At 32.5% G+C, this 23,525-nt stretch overlaps 1 protein-coding gene across 1 annotated transcript; it reads left to right on the plus strand.

Annotated features, from left to right (window-relative positions):
* The first annotated feature begins 1,951 nt into the window (after nucleotides 1-1,951).
* On the plus strand, nucleotides 1,952-13,919 carry LOC123548883 (isoaspartyl peptidase/L-asparaginase-like). Its single transcript, XM_045336509.2, has 8 exons — nucleotides 1,952-2,105; nucleotides 3,157-3,378; nucleotides 3,527-3,669; nucleotides 4,585-4,748; nucleotides 6,467-6,585; nucleotides 9,129-9,239; nucleotides 12,025-12,278; nucleotides 12,677-13,919. The coding sequence occupies exons 2-8, from the start codon at nucleotides 3,180-3,182 to the stop codon at nucleotides 12,683-12,685; spliced, it is 999 nt and encodes a 332-aa protein (XP_045192444.2). The 5' UTR covers nucleotides 1,952-2,105; nucleotides 3,157-3,179; the 3' UTR covers nucleotides 12,686-13,919.
* Nucleotides 13,920-23,525: the final 9,606 nt, after the last annotated feature.

Genomic DNA, 23,525 nt, shown 5'->3' on the forward strand with positions numbered 1-23,525 from the left:
TTGAATATTTCTTCGTAAGTATAGATATAAAAAAGATAAATCCCCATGCTAGGCAGTGCCTTAATTCATATTATAGTGTAGTGTAGTGTAGTGTAGTGTAGTGTAGTGCAGTGTAGAATAGAGTAGAGTAGAGCAGAGTTTACGGTAGGTATATTTTCAAAACAGTTTAAGAAGAAATATACACCGCAAATGAAGTTTTCTAATCAGTCTATTTCGTAATAGTGTTTATGTCAAGTTCTTCCAAATTAGGCTAAAAGTTTTGGTAGGATATTCCCTGTGAAAAATTTCGTCTATGATATGATTCAATTCTTGCTAATTGACGAAAAACATTGCAAATTTTAGTATAGGCTTTTTTTTTTAATTTGTATGGCGGGCGAGTAAATATGTATCCGAAAAATCACAAAACCAGTATATTGAACTGATTTGAAAGGTTATGAAAGAAAAATTTTTATTTATATAATTCATACATTTTTTCCGTGAAATTTACTTTTTTGTAGATGTATCACAAAAATTTCTGCATGACAATGGTTTTATATTATATTTATGTTATATTAGGCATATTTTTATTAAAAAAGTATATAGCTTTGTTTACATATCTATTGAAACGTGACGTATATTTAGTATATTTCCGTATTCGAACGACGGAATACGCGTATTTTTTGCAAGTCAGATTTTATCAGAAATCAGAAGAAAAAAATCTAGACATGTATCCTTGCGGCGTATATATAGATAAGTTTCAACAGGAAAGGCATTTTATTTATCTTTAAGTTGATCAGTTCATGTAATCAGCTGCAACGATTTACAGCTGTTTATTTTAATCAAGACTTCAAGGCGTTCCATTTTTAACAAATCTACAAATTTACGAGCATTTAATTTATTAATTCACATAACCCTCTTACGTTTCAATACATGGTATGGTCACTGTAAATAACACTTACCTTCTTAAAAACAAATGCTTATGAGTTGAAACATGTTAAACATTTTGCAAGGCCAGGTTTAAAACATTTCTCTGTATTTTACAATATACGCCCAAGTGTGTCAGTCATTACAAACTCGCAGACTGCTTAAGAGGAACATAACGAAAAGAAAAGAAAACAACAACATATTTTAATATAATTGTCGCCGCCCCCCACACACCTCCTCCCCCACCCCCATACACACACCCTCTGCCATGTGTTACGTATACTGAGAGTTATAGAAAGGACATGTAAAATCACTGTAAATCTTTGTCCCCTATCTATGTTTGATGTTGACATTTGAGAAAGTAGTATCACAGCACCTATTGTAAAATGTTTTGTTTTTTTTCGAATATCAGCCCATGCATACACATGTTATAGATCATCTAAAAGAGACATTGATTTTTAAGAAAGGGTTTCTAGTCTTGCAAGTTACACGTTGTTCTGTTACGGTGAATAATTGCCAAATTAATTGATCATCCATTCATGCATAGCCCCGACAAGAAATTTATTTAAAATAGTTTACCTGTAAATGTGTCCCTGCCCTTTAAGCAAAGAGTCTGACTATTACATGTTACGCGTCATCTTATCATAGTTAATGTTTGTGCCAAGGTATTCGAAAAATCCATTTAGGCATGGCAGAGTTATTTACCAGAAAAAAAATGGGACTAAGGACTGTAAAATAGACAAACTGACGGACAAAGCAAAAAAATGGTTTTCAACAGTAAGGGACTAATTGTTAGCATTTTAAACAGAGTGAGGACAATGGACAACAAACGAATGTATTTGTTTAAAACACATGTCTTACAAAACAACGTAAATATTGCAAATTTGATGATCCATCTGTTTGTCTATATATTGGAAATGTTTATAAAATCTGAGATAAACAGAAGTTAAAGTTTACTGATTCATGTAAATGACATGAGATGTTTTTTGACTATCTTATTTCTTTACAATTCAAATTGAGATACTCGCGTTTTCTAAAAAAAATATAATTTATTACTTATGCTTGACTTTCAGACATACCTTTCCTTAGGTATGTAAGAATGTCAAAAATAAACTCGCAGTACACCTTATCGCCGTTCGTACCAATGAAATATTGCTTCAGTTTGAAGTCATATCTATAACACCACGGGTAGCAAGTGTTTGGTAAGTATACATTGTATCTAGGAGTTTTATTTAATTTTGTTGCAATTTAATGTTGAAAAAGAAACACAAGTAATCTTAAACAAAAAACAACGCTTTCATAGTATTTCAAACAATTTTCTTAATGAATTTTACAGTATCGTTTCAACTTGGCAAGTTAATATTTTGTTAATTTTCATTAACTATATATAGTTATTGTTTGCGAAATGCTGGAAATCAATTTTAAATGTTCTACAAATACTGTTGATTCATAAATTTTCAGTTAAGAAAAATACGTAATTGATCAGTTATTCTAATATGCTTGTCACTGTTAAAACACTCTTACGTTAGAATGACGTCACGTTAACGTGCGGTGAGTCAAATTTTTTGTTGCGACAAAGAAAGAGCGTTTCTATATTTTATGTACTGTTTTAGATTAAGGGCATATAAGAATCGAAATAATTTATAGCAAAACCGTATTTTAACACTATTTATATACTCGGGCGGTAATACGTCGTACAAATAATTTCACCCAGGCTGCGCCCTCGTGATATTATAACACCCGACGTATAACCGCCCATCGTGCATAAATAGTGTAAGCACTCTTTTACTGTATTTTTTTTCTTAAATATTCTCTGCTTCTATTGTCACATTTTATTGTTCAAGCTTTTATAATTTTTACACAGAATTACCTAAATTTTAAAAAAATGTTGCAATGCCTTAACGTAACAAGCTACAAAATGTGTGTTGTTCTTTTTTCTTGAATGACATGATAATATAAAAATTGAATCTAATTAAAAAGGCGTTTGTGCAATACATATCAATTGATTTCCTCCAATCTTGTTGTTTATTAGGAAATGTACTGTTAAATACATTCTTATTTATTAGCGAAAATCATAAAAATGAACGTGTAGTTTTAAGGATAGTTTGTAAACAGAACAAGACATAAATATAAGTTGTGAAATAAAATATATTGTTGATACATATCCATATTCGTGCAAGCAACTGCCAAAGAAATTAACTATGTAAATATTTCAGATATTTTATTCAATCTTTTTCTCTTTTTTCGGGAAAGAAAAAACACCGACTGATCAAATTATGTCGACAAATGTAGAACCTGCTATTATTGTCCATGGCGGGGCAGTGGTGTTCCCAGGTGACAAGAAGGATAAAGCTTCGGAAGGAACAAAGAAAGCTGCATCTAAAGGCTACCACGTGTTAACTAAAGGAGGATCAGCGCTAGACGCCGTACAAGCCGCTATCTGTGTACTAGAGGACAATCCTGCATTTGACGCCGGTGTGTCTATAGACCTAATTTAGTATTGAATAAAAGAGTGTGTATTGATGAAAATGTCTGATTTTCTGAAAAATAGCGAGGCAACATAATACCTAAGTTTGTTGCCAAAAATGTATCTTTATTATTGTTGAGTATGTTTTAATTGAAGGAACGGGTTCTCCGTTGACATCAGAAGGTGATATTGAGATGGATGCAGTAATTATGGATGGAAGAACGCTCAATACAGGCGCTGTAGCGGCCGTGAAAAACGTGAAAAATCCTATTGTTCTGGCCAGAATGGTAATGGATCAGGTGAGTACTTTAAAGTGTTATTATTGTATATTAACTGTACAAACTTTTTCGTACATGACTATTTTCGTAGATAAACTCGTTCATACATAATCAGGTTGGATTTTATATCTTTTAAGTACGTATGCCGAAGAAGTTCCGTGTATAAGGAGGGAGAAAAAGAATAATATGAAAAAAGTAGCACAGTATGTAGTGAGATAAAGTCATTGTCAATTTAAAGGGAAAACTGTTAGTATATATTTGATTCAAGAATGACATTTATCTAATACTTACAAAGTAATAAAAAGAGCAAACTGCTCATACTTTAGCAACGGACTGAAACGCTGTCATTATTTTTATTACTCCGAAAGCCTTGTGTACTGGATTAACGACTACTATGACATTTTTTTTGGGCATTGTTGCGGTTGTGTAGTCGGTGCAGGCGTCTTTGCTTCAGTTCCAGGCGCTAACGTCGCCAAGGCCCTGGATAAAAAATAGAGCTACAGAAATTATCACTACCGGTCAGATAGAGCCGTTTATGGTTGGCGAGTCATATTCATAGGGAATAAAATAAAACAATTAATTTAAAAATTTGCCAGTTTTTTTGTCATTTCAATCTCATAGAATTAAGAGGAGTAGTAATATTACAAGAAAAAGTCTCGTTTTTCGTGTTATCAAATCGTCATTTATTAGAACTGGAATTTCATTAAACATATATGCTAATTTAAGAAAACTGCATATAGAACACATTGCATTACACTACTGAATATTCTATTTACTCAAATCAATCGAGTCACACTATTAGATTCTTTGCAACAATTAAATGGAACACTACATACAAAAACTTGAAAGGAATTTATATACATGTGTTTATAACCAATTATTTCCCAACAGTTGCGTAGCTTTATTATATCATTTTCAATAAAACCTTTTTCGTAGACGCAGCACTGTCTATTAGTAGGACAAGGAGCTAATAAGTTCGCTGACGAGCAAAATGTTCCGAAAGAACCAAATGAAAACCTTATCACTGAGGAAAATAAAGAAAAACTCGAAAAGTATAAAAATTCTTACGGTGAAGCAGCGGAGAATGATTTTAGTGCAAGGTATTGTATACACTTAACATATGTTTTCACTCAACACTTTTTTATTTTTTGAATAACATATATTGTTACGTAACATTCAACAATATTACAATCTTAATTTTTGTGTCCAAAGAAATTGCTTTTCTTTTTATGCCAGACACAGGCGTAGCCATTTTTATTACATGAACTACACTACACTACATGGCCCTGATACGTACAATGAAAATATTTTTCATGGACGGGTGTACATGAAAGTGAACGTGGCTCAATTATTGTCAAAGAAGTTATAACGTGGTCTAGATTGTAATAAATAAAATATCTATTATTATTATCTTTATTTCCCCCATAACTGAATAGCATTTACATGATAACTATATAAGTACTGGAAAGGAGTACATTATAAACACCACATAAATAAGTACATTTGTCATAAATGACAGTAAATGTAAATAGTTATAATATAAACAAGTACATTTGTCATAAAGAACAATATAGATATCAATATTATATATATAATCGGTTAAAACCAAACAGATAAAAGAAAGCATTTGTGTTGTTTTTTCCTAGAACATTGATTGTAGCCTTAATCGAAACGAAATATTAAGACGACTTAGATGTGCAATGAAAAATAATCTCAGAGAAGTTGATGATAACATCTGCACAGTCACACGTATGACACGGAAAATCTTTTTACCTAATGTTTCATGATTAATGCAACATAAAAGATAAGAAATATTGTATACCTTAGTGACATATTAAATCATAACAATAAATATCAACACAATCACATGGCAAACGTGTAATATGTGTTAAGTAAAAGACAAATCAGCAAGTCAGACTATAGTGTGAACAGCTATACAATAACCTATAAGGATATTGGTCTATACAGATTGCACCCCAGGACAGAATAGAAGAAAAATATCTTACATTTTGAGCGGACAAAATAAATAAGTATTATGACTCTGAAATGCATCACAGAATGCAAACCGTCCCCGATGATTGGGGCAGTCCCCACTTAAACGGTCCAGAGAGCTATGTGGTACATCTCACAGACAAAATACTTCATTTATTATTATTATTATTATACCAGATTTATATAGCGCCCTTTTCATGATCAATTTCACGTTCAAAGGCGCTTTACTTAGTTCAAATGCAGCCACACAGGGTGCATAATTCATCCTCAGTCTACTAGTACAGACACAGAGCGATCTGACCAGAAAGACAGAGTGAGACAAAGCCCCACGGCAGAGAGATCAGAAATCAGATACAGGCTTGTCCGGCTAACTTAGCCTAGCTCGTTGCGAATAGACAGCCTGGTTCTTTAACGTGCCCAGTGTATAGCACTGATACACGCAAGGATTTATGTATAACTAGAACAGCATAGAAGACATGAGCATAAGAATAAGCCGTATTAAAAGTCTTTAAGTATATTAGTTCGTATCAAAAGATGGAAAAATATAACATTTAAGCTAATTGGGACTTCCAAGATGTGTTTTGTAAATACACTAAATATATTTCGGAAAACGAAATAATGCGAAATATTATTTCGTTTTAGTAACTTTTACGAAGCAAAAATAAAGAATGCAATACCTAAAATAAGTAAATAACTTTTTTTTTGCCTATTTTCTCTCTTACAAAATATAATGTTTAAAAGATGATATTAAGGTACAAGCCTCATTAATATTTCCTGAGGAATGTTTTTAATTCTTATAAATGAGAACCGAAACGGTATTTTATAGGGACCATGACACAGTTGGAGCAGTCGCTATAGATAAAGAGGGTAATATTGCGTTTGGAACTTCAACAGGGGGAATAACCAACAAGAGACCAGGCCGAGTTGGTGATAGCCCTATTGCTGGTAAACAACATTTGTGTGTTTGTGTGTGGTTTAACGCCATTTCCAACAGTTTTGTAAGAACCAATGTAACAAGGCGAAAAGGGTATACATCCCGCGGAATAATTTCACGAGAATGTTGAACCGATCCAGAGTGTTTAAACTAATTAAAAGACGCTAATGTATCTGTTATTTTGATTCTAATATGTCTTACACGTATAATAGTCGATCAGACATCGTAGCACTATTTCAGTAGATCGACGTGACGTCATCGCCAGTACGTATTATTTTGAAGGAAAAAAACATTTGTCATACTGTATTTAGAATTTACTTATACAATATCAGAGAAATGTATGTAGGCGCTGAAGTGGCATACTGTCCTTTTATTTTATATGTTACATTCTTTTATTATTTCGTAAATACGAAGTATTGTTTCGTAAATTCAACATATTATTGAGTTTTTTTACAAAATACCTTTTACAAAATACTGTTGCATTTCTTATAAAATATCATTTCGTAATTACGAAATGTATTTTATTTCGTATTTATGAAATAAAAAGTATGTTATATCATAAAACAAGAGTACTGATTATTTCGTAAAAGTGATACTTTGATAATGCTTTGTAAAAAACCGCAAATATGTAAATATACTCGTAATAAATTTGATTTCGTTTTTACGGAGGATTTTTTTATGAAATAATGTGTACTTTTATATTAGAGATTTATTTTTTAATTTCATAATCACGAAATGATACATGTATTTCGTAAATACGTATTAAACAAGTGTCGGATGTCATATTAGGGGCTTCAGATTATCTGGGACCTCCGTGGCCGAGTTGTTAAGGTCGCTGACTTCAAATCACTTGCCTCTCACCAATATAGGTTCGAGTCTCACTTCAGGCGTAGAATTCTTCATGTGACGAAGCTATCCAGCTCGCTTACGAAAGGTTGGTTGTTCTACCCAGTGGCCCGCCCGTGATGAAATAATCTCCGGATGGGCACCTGGGGTCTCTCTCTACCATGAAAAACTAGAAAGTCGCCATATGGCATATAATTGTGCAAATGTGACGTTATGCCCAACAAAAACAAAAAATGATTTGCTATCGCATGGATGTTCTGCCAATACATCTGAAACTGTCTTCAAGAACTCAGCCTATGATAAAACCAAATCTGTCTCGCCCGATTAAAATCAACTCTGTTCCATAGAAAACCTCTGTTTAAGACCACCAAGGCTCAGCATAATATTATAATTTTTCAGCTTATACGCCATTCTAGATGGAAGAGGACTCTGCACGTTATATATAGTGGGTGTTTTGAAAACTTGTATACGATTTTCTACAACGAGCACCTGCTCTTACTGTGTAAATTACAGAGCCTTTTGTCGTATATGCTTATGGTTATTACACAACAAATTATTAATACATGTACATAATTAAGAAAATGACCTGCCAAATACGAATTATTCTGATAGTTTGGATTCAGTCGAAATTTCCGTACAAAAATAAAGTGATCGTCGATTTATCATATATTTTAAGTAGCAGCTACCTAAAAAAGAATTAATCTCGTTATTTCGTTGATTTTGAATGTAACACCTAAGACAGGTCAGTGTTGTCTAATAAGAAATCATTAATAAATAAGAATGAAAATTGTGTACACCCTATAGGATATATAACACTAAGCTAAGCTTACATATCTACATTCACAATACATCTTGTATGGAAAGATAAAATTAAAGCGTATATTTTCGTAAAAACAACATTGGTGTTATGCACGCGCAGCCTGACGTCATTCACAAGAAAACTTTAACAAAATGGCCTCGTTCGAAAAATTCCTTCAAAATTTGAAGCCAAAATTTACATTATAGCTTAAACTGATTTTTGTGATGGTAGAGATCAAAATTGAATCGTCTCGACTGTATGATTTTCCACTGGATTTAACGATATTTTAAGTAAAAACCAGGAAGACGGCAAATTACAACTGAACATGGGCGGATGTGTTTGGCTTTTCTATTTAGATGCTGAAAAGATCGATATCCTGACATTTATTTTGATTTTCTGATACTCATAGAAGCAAAAATATAAATATAAGAATTGAATGCTATTTTTGTGCGTTTATACGCAATAAAACATATTAGTACTTCTTGCAATTCATCCAAAAATCGCTAGCGCTAGCATTATATTCTTAATTGAGCCGCGCCTCGAGAAAATCAACATAGTGGGTTTGCGACCAGCATAGATCCAGACCAGCCTGCGCATCCGCGCAGTCTGGTCAGGATTCATGCTGTTCGCTTTCAAAGCCTATTGCAATTAGAGAACCTGTTAGCGAACAGCATGGATCCTGACCAGACTGCGTGGATGCGCAGGCTGGTCTGGATCCATGCTGGTCGCAAACCCACTATGTTGGTTTTCTCATGGCATAGCTCAATTAAATGCGGCATTGTTAGGAAGTTAGAATTCGTCAACAAGTGAACGCGTCATTGATCGTTTTATAAATCAGCACAACACTTTCAGAACTGACACAAATTAACCGTATTGTAAAATATTTAACAACTTCTTAATTAATTTCAGGTATCGGCGGTTATGCCGACAACAATGTAGGAGGGATTTCTTGCACTGGTCATGGAGAGTCTATAACGAGAGTTGCCTTGGCATATGACATCATATCATTAATGAAATATTGTGCGATATCTTTCTATATCCACGTTGTACCTTTATCTTTTTTCCCAAAATTTTCATTCTTACTTTTGTTGGTAACACACTTGTAAGAATAGTTCTAAATATCGAGCTAAATATTATGCTTCGCGCAATAGTCTTTATCCATATCTATTATTATTATCTGTTTATAACAGTGTGCACAAAAGTACTATTTTTTATTGTCCGGTGAAATTAGATGCTTTAATCAATATTCTTTCTATAAACTGGTTGTTCTTCTGAATTAATTTTATTTTTAATAATGTTACAATGTTCACTATGGCAGGCAAAGCGTTACTATATTGCGCCAATGCACGTACGCCGTTACGCCTCTGGCAACCGACTAGGCATTCGTTTGATTTTCCGGCACTGCCCGGGTCTATCGAGCGCACGCCGCTGTGCGCCGGTCTTGAGAGACAGGCTATAGATTGAAGGTCAGTAATTCAAATCCTTCTTTGTTTCATGTAAAAACACGATAACTTCAGGTCGTCTTTACGTATAGGTTAGTGTTTATTAGTTAACATTTATCAAATTAAATTGGTCTAGCGCGCCGCAGCCGCGCGACCAATTTAATATGATAAATGCTTAATAATAAACACTAACTGTTTAGTGTTTGAAATTATTTGGTTTTTTTTACAAATTTAAGCTCCGCCTACAGACACATGGGCTGTGTACCTGATTACCTGGTAGAGTCAAAGTGTCCAGTTAAAACGAGTCCCGCTCACCTATCTTCTAAGGAGATGGTAGCTTTATTCAAATTAGTTATATATGTAGAACAGCTGATGTAATCACTAGGTACCGGGTCATTTTCAGTAGCGAATACTGCAATATTATGAATGAGAACGAGGAAGACATGGAGGTTAGCTTCGATCTGCTTGATTTTTGAATGATACATCAGCGGTGCTCTGGAGCCGGATATTGAATTACCAGTAACCGCGCCGAGTGCAATGATAAAGTTCCCGTCGTAAAGTCCGAACAAGACTCTTATATGGAAATTTGTGGTTAATATCAACAAAGGCAGAAACATATTACAAGAAAAAAATCGCTGATTTATTCAGAACAGATCACAATAGATAATCATAAAAATTAGAAATCTTTTTCTTGTTTTAGCAGCTCACCTGACCGGCATATCCCATGTCGGGTGAAATGAATTGGCCCGACGAATACATCTATTTCTTGTTTAAACTCAAATATATCATATGCCTATCTTTTGCTAATATATTCTATCTTTAGACATTTACCTTAGATGTAGGAAATCCTTATTAACTATAAAAAAAATATAATTAACATTACTAAATATACAATTTTAATTGTGAATACAGAGCTGTATTCCTAAATAAATGTTTAAGAAATAATATATCTCATCCAGTGATTTGTCGTTGAATAAATCATTGTTTGGAGTTCAGATGCGAGGGAATTATACCACGAGGGCGCAGCCCGAGTGACATAATAATACGCATCTGAACGACAAACAATGATTTATTCCAGAGCAAATCACTAAATGAGATATATTATTTCGATTCTAACACGTTACCAAGGATTTTTAAGTACATCCTTGACGACATTCATTAAATATTTGCCCGTTTTCAATCGGTTTCTTTTCCAGCGCGCCGCTATGCCGTTTGACGCCATGACGTAATAATTGTGACGTCAGAACAGTGATTTGTTGTATTATAATTCACTGTTTTCTGCCTTCTTTTTTAATAGGAAAATGAATCGGATCGTGTTAGAATATGCAGTAATAGTTGAGTGTTACAAAAAAGCTTCCAGTTTTTAGTGGTTGGACATATTTATAGTGCGTTAGCAGTATACATAAATTGTGTGTATCACTTTAAACTTAAAGCAAAATACTGTTAATACACGTGAACATGTTAATTTTGTAATTGCGTAAATCATATGTAGATTTTTTGAAATATGAAATGTGGGTCTCGTATAACGTAATGGATTTGTTTGAAACTTAACATAGGATCATTTTCACCGAGTACGTTACTGCGTGTTAGATTTTTACTGGAGGCATTTTCAAAATGTCATAAAATGTTCCTAAAATGTGATTGGCCACTTTTAACATTTGCATTGTTAAGCTATATACATATATGATGTTAAATTTTATGTTAATGTTTTTCATTTTACATTCTTATTGTTTAACTAAGAACAAAATATAAAAAAAACACAACAAACATTCAAAATTAACGCAAATTAAATTAAACAATAAGAATAAAATTTCAGGACATAGAAAACACAATACAACTTTAGAATTATAAACATAAATATATTTACTTCAGTCTTAATAATACGATAAGAAAACAAAAAATACAAAACAATTTCGTTTCTTTTTAAAATGGCAGGCTGAAAATGCCGTTTAGTGAAGTGCTGAATATCTGTAATACATTCGCTCTACTTACTCTCTCCTGATATTCCTTAAAATTGCATTGTTTTGGGTGTTTTCGTACTGGTATCAACGCAATCTTGTGATTTATTGTCCCTTGCCCTCATGATTTTGTTATCTTTATATTGCTGTAAGAATTGTATTTAATACTTTATGGAATAAATTGAATTGATAGATTGACATTACAATTTGTCCTGTGCATTTATCAGTTGGTGAAGTAAACGTACATGTATTAAATTGTTATTAAGTTTGAACAAGAATAATGAGATATACGATAAAGCAGCCTTTAGTCTGCCATAGTGTACATCTAAATTTTCATTTATCTAATAAGAAAACTTTTAAACGTGACTGAGTGATCAAGTTATTTCCGTTGTGTTATAATTGCAGCTAACAAGTCCACACAAGAGGCTGCAGATTACGCTCTTGCTAAGATGAAAGAGAAGCTGCGAAACGCCAAGGCAAACCTCGAAGCAGGGGTGATAGGCATTGGCAAGGACGGTAACCCTGTGTACTCATTTAAAACTAAGCAAATGGCATGGGCATGGGCGAAAAATGGGAAACTACATAATGGTGTAAATTTTGGAGAAAATAATACATACACAATTACGACAGATGCCAATGGAGAATACAAATTTGATAAGGTTGTAAAAATTGAATGTAATGCCATGTTATTTCATTGTCACATAAAACTTCGTTTAAAATTACTTTTATATAATAAGTAATTAAAAGTAACATAATCTGAAAATTTTCAAAGAAAATAAGTTAAATATAACATAATTTACTTTTTAAAGAATATGGGGCGGGGGTATAGTGTTATCCCTGTCCTGTATGCGTTCAACTGTGTGTCCATGCTGGCGTGTGTATTTGTGCAAAAGTGTATCTGGTCCATAACTCACAGGACTCGCACTTCTATGTCCTTACATCACATAGCTGTGGCATCTGTTCCCTTTGGACCCACTTCCAGTTTTATTATGGTACGTTGTTATATTGCCGTTTTTCAAACTTCGAAGATAATGAATTTTGATTTTCTTTATTTCAGGACGAATGAAATAGTTAGAGATATCAAAACTGGGCGATGAAGTCGCACTAATATATACAGAGAGCAGTAGCATTAGAAATACATTTTATTGTACATGTAACAGACGCAAGTGCCAATGTGAAATACACGTTACGTCAATCATTCCTTGACTAATATCACAAATGCCGTCACAGATACATAGACTTATCGTTTAAATTCCTAATTTAGTTTTTTTTATATTTTGTGAAAATGTTTCAACAGATATTTTAAATCCATATTACAAAACTGTTTAAAAAGATATTCTAAATATTACGCCTACGTGTCCACAGATGCAAGACTATACATAGCAATTGTTTGAGCTTTGTTATTTATTCAGATTCTGTTTAAGCTTTATTGCGTAATCAGTGGTTTATAAAATTCATTTGTAACTAGGCTTAGCCCGGTACTAGGGGGTGTGAGGGGTGTTGCACATTTCCATTACCTCTCATGAACAGACTCAAGCAAACAGAGTTAGCTATTATTTTGCTTGATTGCATTCTATGCTTCCAGACAATACTTTTTATAGATTTTATTGGTATTGCTCTTTTTGAAATTACTGCATTTCTTAGACACAGTTATAACACTGTTCCATTCATGTTACGCCTCCATTCTTTTACACATCTACCTAACAAATTACTTCGCTTTGCAATAAACAATAACAGAGATCTTTGATGTCATTTTAAGCTACGGCTTATCAAAATTAGACCTTTTAAGCCCAAAATTTAATAGGTTTCATGAAACGAGTTATATTTTTTGTTTCCTTGCGAAGTTTAACCTAATAGCTGCACGTACATTACAAAGTTAAGTATTATGACCGATTTTGTGATTTGAGTAAACATAAAAGGTAAAAAATATTGACAAAAATCCCATTTTTATACGATTTATATTTTATCTTTGTAAAGTTATATATTGGATTATATACATTATTAAGACTTAAACAAAATTTACAATTTCTGTACTTCATTTCTGATTCAAAGTTTAATTGAGCTCATTGTTTAAGCAGGTTTTATCAGACTTAAATATTATTTTGTACAATAAATAATTGCCATACCCTGCGAAAAAACAGCAGGTAAAGTTATAAGTACCGCTGAAGTTATAACAATTGAAAATTGTCTTGCAACATAGGGGGTGGATAGTATATTTTGTTATGATAATTATTGTTTTTATTTGTTAAAGTCGCTTGTGCATGGTTTTGGCTGATGGCATAAAAGCTATTTAAATTCGATGTTATGTTCGGGTGTTGTTTTTTATTTACAAAGGGAGCGTTAGATGGATATAGTTTTCATCACATTTCAGGATAAAAAAAATATTTCCATTTATTCAGGTCAATGTCTATTAAGAGGTTTTAAAAGAAATTTCACCGCTGTACGCATACCATACACATCCCTTTCAATGTTATGAGACGCAAATACAGCATTTATATTTGACGTCTGTACTTAAGAGCTATTCTGAATCCTCTCTCCGCCCATCAACAAGGTCAAAAGGAGAATATTGAACAGGTTGCTGTTTATTGCTTGTACGAGTAAAAATGGGCGTCTGAAGTGGCAAAATTCAGAATATTGCAAGACTCACGATTTATTAAATTTTATTTAAGAAATAATATACAGCGGAATCATGTTTTAACAGTATGAAGAGGATATACGCCTGCGGAGTAATTTCACAAGGGCGTAGCCGGAGTGAATTATACACGTAGGGTTAACCGATTCGTATTGTTCACATATTCTGCTATATATTATTTCGTTTCTGATATGTCTTTTATGTAAGCAAGTAGGTGAAAATGGAAAACAGTATTTCATGGCGCATGTATGGCGCCAAATGTAGTCGGTCGACGTGACATCAACGCACTGATAGTTGTAAAATACGGGAAGGAACACGTTCCGCAGAACAACATTAATTATGAGTGCGTAGACGTCTAAAGAGTTCTTCTTCGCGCCTAATAATCGATACAGTAAGTGAGAATTAAGTGTAACACAGTTCTGTTATATCATTTCGAATTTTAAACGTCTTGTTTATGTAACAGTAGATTAATCATGGTAGCAATCGTTCTTGACATATGTATAGCGCTAAATAACATGTCGTGACGTCACTATTGCCGTGCTTTAACAGAAGTGTGCATAGACTTTTCATATGAGAAATAAATAATAAAATCTAACAAATCGTGATTCTACTATATATTATTTCTTAATTAATGTCTCATCTACGTACATAAAGATATTATGTTTCAAACAACTTGTATACCATGTTCAAAAACGCAGATATACCTCCATGCATCTGAATCCAATACAACAAATCATATAGACGAGTGTGTAAAAAACTAAAACACCTCTGTTAATCAGTCATAAAAACTGTCTTAAAGTACTGATGATAGTCTTATTTGTAAATGCGTGCTCCTGCACTAAATCAGGTAGATATTAAATAATGTTGTTTCTACACTTGACAGAATAGATCATATTCCTAATAGAAGAGAATAAAAAAAGTCACATATGAAATTTCTATGATATTTTGCATCATAGTACAGGCTTCTAAAAGCCTTTACAGAGGAATGATCTTTTTAAGAACATAACTATCACATGGTTACATTACACAGAACACCATTATACACAAACTAATATTTATATAGTCCTTACAAATTTATGGCATTTGGAACATGAATTCACTCTACGGTACAAGTTATGGAAAGTTTCAAAGTTTATGGATTAAATTTTGATCTGCAATAAGTCCACAGTGAACAATAGAAAACTACCATTCATTGCATTTAGGAGAAAGTTACATGTTATATCAAAAACAAAATGCTATGAAATAATACCATAATTAAGACTAATTAAAAAGGAACGAGAAAATACATACTTTTGGTATAAAGTTTTCTAGATGGGAATAGTACTCTAAGCTACAGTTGACCTTTATCGGAAACGGAAACAAACGGTTTACACACTCAGTCTGACTATTCTTATGCTTATACTCATCTTCAAGAGCCGTATGACTAAATCTTTTAAACAAGTCTTTGTAACAGAAGTAATATTTCCATATCAACAATCATATAATAATATAACTTAGATATAATTTTGTATTTCAATTACTGTGCTAACGTCTAAACATATATTCATTTCTTACAGTAAATGCATTAACCCTAACTTTCTAATCACATCTGTTTTAAGACTTTCAGATCTAGTTATTTAATCATATTCGGTATTTTCCAAAAGCAAGACGGTGTAAATTGTTTTTAAGAGATTATACAAGGGTCATTCAGATACATAATAAAATTCGTCTTTTTATCTAAAACTATCTAGTTAACTCTTGGCAAAAATTATTTACTGAAAACAAATCTAAATATGTTTGAAAATGAAATGAAGCAAAAAGCTCTACTAATGTCATTTAATCTGCTAGACTAGGCTAATTTTAGGTAAATTGATATATAAATATTTGTTCATCTAAACATAAACACCAACATTTTGTCCCAACCACGCTTTATAAATTCCAAGCGTACACAGTTATGTTTAAGGAGGTAGGTTACCTTTATATTTGTATGTGCGCAGGTCCAACCGGAAGCTAACGTGACGATTTACGACGACGTTTACGACAAACTAAATGTGTTTGTATATTCATTATTCTGAAAACAAATCATAGACCTGTCTTCGATCTGACGCTTTATGGTTTAATAATGCAGAAATAATGAATAAATTGCCGCAGAAACGCTTCAAAACAATGTTGCCTTAAAATGACGTCATTGACGTCATGACGTTACGTGTCAATTACCGCGCAAAATTAATAGCTTTTTTCTTGAAAGTACGTACTTCTGTGCATTTTCTTTATTCAAACTATTTTCAAATAACCATTATTTGCTGAAATATTTTTATGAGTCTTTTGCTCTGAATAATAATCAATATTTTGCTTCTTTTATGTAGTTATATTGCAATGTTATGCGGAATGTAAGAAAATGGATGATGGTAACCAATGTTATTTGAAATATAGTTGGGTGAGAGGTTACTTGTTACGGCCATTTTCAAATAAAAAATCTAGCAGTTTGATTTGTAATACCTATTTTTCAGGTTCCGTTGATAATTTGTTACTTATATACTAAAACTAAGATCTAAAATTGTTCAAATTTCATTAGAAAATTGTGGTTTCTTGAATTGAATTGATGTTACCATGGAAACGAAGCCCGTGACCTATGTATCTAAATGTAAAATTCAAAAGCGTTGACACTAGTCTTTTTAAGAAACACAGCTTCGGCTTTTTATTTTCATTTCAACAATATCCGTGAGAATAATAGTAGCATGCTGAACGATTTTTCCATGAAAAATGCCAGACGAGGGGTACTGCTGTAAGTATTCTAAGCTTAGAAATTTGTTTGAATAAATGCAGATAACACGAAAATATAACTTACGTTAAAAATAATATGTTTTAAAGCTACATCAACTAGAAAGATAATCTTATTCAATATTATTTTATAAGAAATTACGACAAAAAGCAAGATATAAGCCATTTAAACATCTCTGTTGCCATGGTTACTTTAAACTTTAAGAAAAATAGGGTACCATGTATAGTGCTTGGTATTTTGCTAATAATATTACCCAAATATTCCATGTTGGTCATTAACAGAATGGCACTGAAGCCGTCGAAAACCCCTATTTTTATACATAGTTGTTTAAAAATGAGAGAAAATGCGTTACCATGGAAACACGAGCCCCGCGACATATACATTTTAAGCTTATATTAGAAAGCTAACGTGCATACTAGTAAAATTATAGATCATGCTGACTTCTACGGATATCAATGAAACTAAAATACACTGAAAAGTGTTAAATATCCGTATTTTCCTTCTTCTTTCAATATGAAATACCTTTGGAGGGTCATGTTCTTCAAACCTGGATAAAAATTGAACTTGAAGGGACAGAGACAAACGAAACTGAGATTTTAGCAGTTAAAACTTCATATTACACGAAATACAAAAAGATGCTGCGGTTCAACTAATTTGAATTTACCCTTGTAACAAGGTAACCTACCTCCTTAACCATAGAATACTAATTCACCTTATCGCTGACCACTTTTAAAGTTAGTGTTAATATTATTGACAGACAGACAGTAAACCATCAGAAGTGTTTTAAACCAATATACTGCAACAGAGATCTTTATAAAAAGATATAGTGTGTGCACAAACAGTCAAGGGCATAAGAAACGCCCTCATACATAGTGACTAAGTCATAAACTCTCTCCCCTGCTGCGTGCATGCCGAAAGGTTTCTGCAGTGTATCCATTCAGATTCAAAACAATGTACTTTCACAGCTGTTCACATAGAAAATCAGTTTTGTTTATTTTTTCACACCTAATACTTTTAACAAAAATGTAAAAGCTCTCTTTCTTAAGACACATTGTTTGCAAAACCAAATACTTCACTGCAATAGCTTAAGGTTGGAATTACTGATGTAACAAATAAATATATTTAGGCAGTATATAGAGCTTCAAAGTTTATTAATCTATGCAGGCAGAGAACTATAGGTCTTGAGCATACATGCAAATATAAATAAGTATTTATACACAAGAAAGTTATTAAATGCCAAGCATCAGTTGTTAGTACATATTCCTTTTATCAGTACTATATCAAAATTAGAATTGTTAGGCCACATGACGCATATTCATTCATATATTACGTACAGCGTGAGGTGAGACTTATGACAAATTAAAACAATAGCAATATTGATTTCTAATGACAAGCTTTATGCACGTACATAACTAAGTTTTTGTCGATACTAACATCGGTCCTTACTTAGTCTAGTATTTCACTAAATCTTGATATATTTCGGTCTTTACCAGTAAATTTTTTTTACATACTTTTTCTCAATCATTAAAAAGCGAGCACTCTAATTCAAAATGAAATTCGTTCTCTAAGGTATTACAACAGCAATATTATCTTCAAGTTTCGGTCGTATGCTATTTCACTGATTTATTGTCCTTTGATTATTTAACATTAGTATGCTAATGCATCATTTCTTATAATTATGGAGTAGTCGTCATCAGCAACAATTGGCTAGAACTTAGGAATCTTCATTTCTTAGAGAACATGCACATATTTTTTTCATGTTCCGGTAGGATGATTTTTCACTAAGTGATTGCCTTTTTTCATTATTCAACATTAGTAAACTATGTGGCTTTTCTTGTCCGGTGTATTTCTCAACAAAAGCTGGCTGGAATATTGTGATTCATAAGAAGCTTCACACTAACAGGAGATGTGCAAATTATCTTCACATTTCGTTCAGATGATTTTTAACTGAGTTATTGCCCTTAAGTTATTCAACATTAATAAACTATAGGGCTATCTTGTCCGGAACATTCCTCATCAATCCCCACATGTCCGAGGTGCCTTTACATCTAAAAACTGAAATACTACCGCACTCACAATACATTGCAAATCCTGAAATTACACAAATATTAGTAGGCCTAAGTATTTCCATTAAATATTAAATTTAACCAAGAACGTAATTTAACGTCCTTAATTGATATTTCTGTATGATATTATAATTACAATATTATTTTTTCTCTCAGACTGTGTCTTTGAGATTAGCGAATATCACGCCTCTAGGCGGTATAAAGGAATATAAACGTGTGAAAAAGTTTCATCTTAGCGTGAGATTTTATAACAATATGTTTGCATATTAAGGTTATTTTATGGATGAATAGATCTTTTTAAAGTATATATAAATGTAAAACAAATCATACTTTGTAAGCTTTAGGGCATACACCCAAAGTTTAAAATAAGCTGATTAGTCCAACATTTAAAACTAAAAGAGTATCTTTCGCAACAAGCAGAATGAAATATTACATTTGTTATCTGCGCAGGCTGTCTGTACTGCACTTGAAGTAAATTCTGAAATGACGACGAAATTTAAGTACAATTTAAGAAAATTAAATGTATTATCAACTTTAACTTCTGTGTGCCTTTCATTTTAAAAATTTAAAACTAAACGGTGTGACTTTGTCAAAACTGGAAAGAAGTATTACATTTATCATACGCGCAGGCTACCTGTCCTGCACTAACAGCAAATCCGGAAATTACGCCGATATTGCTTGTTAATTTTAACTCTTTTTTTATGTCATTATAGTTTAATATTGAAAAACTAAAATGCTAATTTTTGCAAAAGCACAAATAAAATGTAACATACGGATACGGAAAATATTCAATGGTGGGACTAATTGTTTAGTGGTATAATGTAACATTACAGACCACTGTTTCCAAAAAGATTTCAGCCTTAATAGTCTAAAATTATGTTCATTTTGGCTGACGCAATAGTGGAAATAGGTACGTGCATTATAATAAAATGGTCATTATCTGCATTGGTGCATTTCGCTCTCATGGATTTGTTAGACCTGATCACACTCAGTGCAAGCAACTCGTGGGACCCTGACCTGACAAAATTCACTTGAGCAAAATACAACACTGTAGAGGAAGGTACTGTTATACTAACCCTGTTATATTTTATAGTGATTCTTACATACCAAAGGTGTACCATAAATCCTCTAGCACACTTGTTAATAATTCTAGATTTACCTTCAGTGCAATTATAAAGCCAATAATTGTCTTAGCCAATACGATTAAAAATAGTTGAAAGACATGTTCGTTTTACTTCTAGTAAATAATTTTACTACTTTCTATCCATTTTCCAGCCTGAAATAACCTAAGACAGCTTATTTTATTCTGCAAAATGAGGAAACTGCTCTGCCTAAAGGTATATATGAACTAGTTTCAGAGACATTTATATGCTGTTATGGATCTCTGAGCTGAAAAAATACCTGTATTGAAACCTAACCAGAAACTGTGGTAGATTCAGATGCCACTAACTCATCTTTTATTTTAATATGTTTTAATCTATTTTTCTATTGATCTGGCATTAAATAAGCTATGCAATTTGCAGACAAGTTATACACACGTGAGTATAGCTGTCTGCAGTATTTTGACTATCATATTGCAGTAGTCATCTCATTGATGTACTGTTCTTTTTAGAAACAAACAGGCAGTATGGAATCATTTTTATGGATTTTTTGTAAATATAAACTTTCTTAAGTATGTTTTATTGGAAGGTCCTTTCACCCAAAGACACCCAAATAGACCACAAGACTTCTAGAATATTTATTTAATCTCTATTATTTATTTAAAAAATGTATTGAAAAGATGTTATTACAGTTAGATTAACCTTTAGAGTGGATTGATTAAAGAAAACACATTTTAAAACAGTGGTTGAAACAAACATGTTATTACAGTTAAACGAAGGTAAAGTCAGCTTTACTATATAAATTACGTATGGATTTGTTTCCCTTGAATATGGTCGTCCTTGTTTATTCTTTGTTAGTGGTTGAGTTAGCCATTGACAGAGCGCCTCCCCGTGGTGTGGCCTAGATATCATCACAAACTAAATGATTTTGGAGTTTGAATTTACAGGGTATTAAATAGGAAATGTCTTGCCATCTTGCCACGATTTTTGATTTTTAGATAAACTGGATACATGTATTTATCATGCTATGCTCGTAGATCTTATAAGATTTTATGCATAATAAAGATACTTCTTCTTCTTCTATATAACGCTTAAAGGGATATGATGCCAAAATTTCATATTTGAAAAATGAAGAGTTACCTCACTGTGTCTATGTAAAACACAAATAAAACATGTTTGTGTGTATAAACAGTATTGTGTGTCCGGTCGGAAATGACACACGCTTAATAAAGGTATAACTAGGCAGTTTGAATTTGTTTTATTTTGTTCTTTAACAACAAAGTGATGTTTGCAAATATTACATACACACAGCGCGAAAATGTGAACCATAGCAGACATCTTACATGCGAGAATGCGGTATGTTAATATATTTCTATAAAACAGTGTAAATCAACCCGAGTCTGCCATTCGTTTGTATAGTTGCGTTTTTTGCTTCGACAAAAAGATAGTAATTATAACATTAGCCGTCTTTATATAAGTGCTATGTGGCGGTAATACAAAGTCTCTCCGTACTTGGACACGGTCTAGTTACGTAATGTTGTCCTTTGGGTTCACGGAGTACAATCAATTTTACTCCAGTGGAGTTCCACCTAAGCCGATACCGGGCGTGAGGGGTGTTGCACATTCAATTAACCCTCATGAACACACTCAGTAAAACTGAATGTGATCTTTCATTTTGTTTGGTCAAGTTCTATGTTTCCAGAGGGTCTTCTTACAACTTTTATTGGCTATCACAAGAGCAGACTTTAAATGTGAAACTGTAAAAAGTCTCCCAGTGCTTGGACTCAGTGTTGTTATATTTCCTGGTCCTTCTCGATCAAAGAGTGCATTCAATTTTACTATTAAAGAGTTATACTTAAGTCAGTGTTAAGGGACGTGAGGAGTGTTGCACATTCAATTACCCCCATTGACAGACTCGGTCAAACCGCACATGCTATTATTTTGTTCGTTTGCATTTTATTCTTCCAGAGGATTTTCTTCCAAATTATATCATAAAACTGATACATAACATATCTCAATAAGAATAATTTTTCAATAAATTTCCTTTTTTATCTTTCTGATCCTGAAAATTGAAAACAACACACATACATATGTCTTATAATTTTATTCCGTTTCGCAAAAAGGCTATGTGTGATATTTTTTGGCCAAGTTACATCAGTAAATAGTTCTAAAATGATTTTTTTACATCTATTGATATAATTCTTTTTAACTTTTGAACCAGTTAAGAATGCTCAGAAAAGTACATTGTAATCATTTCTGTTATATTGCTATCTCTTCGGACACAGCAAAAAATAAATAAAATGTCAAATATTACGGCTTTTATAACTTTAACAATATTTTGAACAGAGCAAGAACATATTTAAATCCACGACAAATATTCAGATTTTCTTTCTTTAAGTTTTAACTGTAAATGATTATATGTGACAGCAGTTATTTTTTCAAGTTCAAATCGTTATTCTCTGGCCTTTCTGCTGATGTATAAAAAAGATATAATTATATATCTCTGCAATTAAGCAAACCATCAGAAAATCAGGGTTTTAAGCAGTTTTGGACAGGTTCGATTATCCATTTACTTAAAAAGTACATTTACTTAGAAACCTGGTCCTAAATATTTCATAACTAAGAAAAATTAAATGATTCGAATTAATTTTCTAGACTTAGGGAGTGTTTCAAAAATTATGCGAACGAATATTCATATAAAAATAAAAATACACATATATGCACATGTGAAACGGCGGGGTATACAAATCACCTACCATAAACATTCTGAAAATCGCTAAGAACCTAATACCTTTTAAACAGCTGTGTACAAACTAGGAGAATAGTTATCTTTGGTTGCTATAAAATCAGATTGTACTTTCTCAAGTGTTATTCTTATAATTATGGAACAATAATTTTCGGCGAAGCAAGCAGGTTGTTGAAGAACTTAGGTTATCCTTACTAGCATTTGAAACAGATTATTTATTTGGTCGCACTGAAACAAAGGGCAGATTATTTATTTACTTTAATATTTAGTCAAAATTATTTATCTACTTTTCCTTCAGCCCCTGTCCTGACTTTCTAATGGTCGTCCCATAATTTGCTTTAGTTTGAGGCCTAAATTTCATATGAATATAACAAAATATATTTATAAGCTAACATTTCAAATTAAATGAAACATGTAACAGTTTTATAATTTGTTCCCAAACGTTAAAGCTATAAACATTTTAATTTAGAAAAATGCGCAAATTTTTCAGTATGAACCAGTTTTGCAATAGCCTCATGAGCCTTGCTCAATATTCAGCCCTACGACCCTCTTATTGAAAGACGCACTTAGCCTTTAAACAGATTACCGGTTAATGATAAAA

Source organism: Mercenaria mercenaria, chromosome 6 (assembly GCF_021730395.1).
Source record: "Mercenaria mercenaria strain notata chromosome 6, MADL_Memer_1, whole genome shotgun sequence".
Taxonomy (NCBI): domain Eukaryota; kingdom Metazoa; phylum Mollusca; class Bivalvia; order Venerida; family Veneridae; genus Mercenaria; species Mercenaria mercenaria.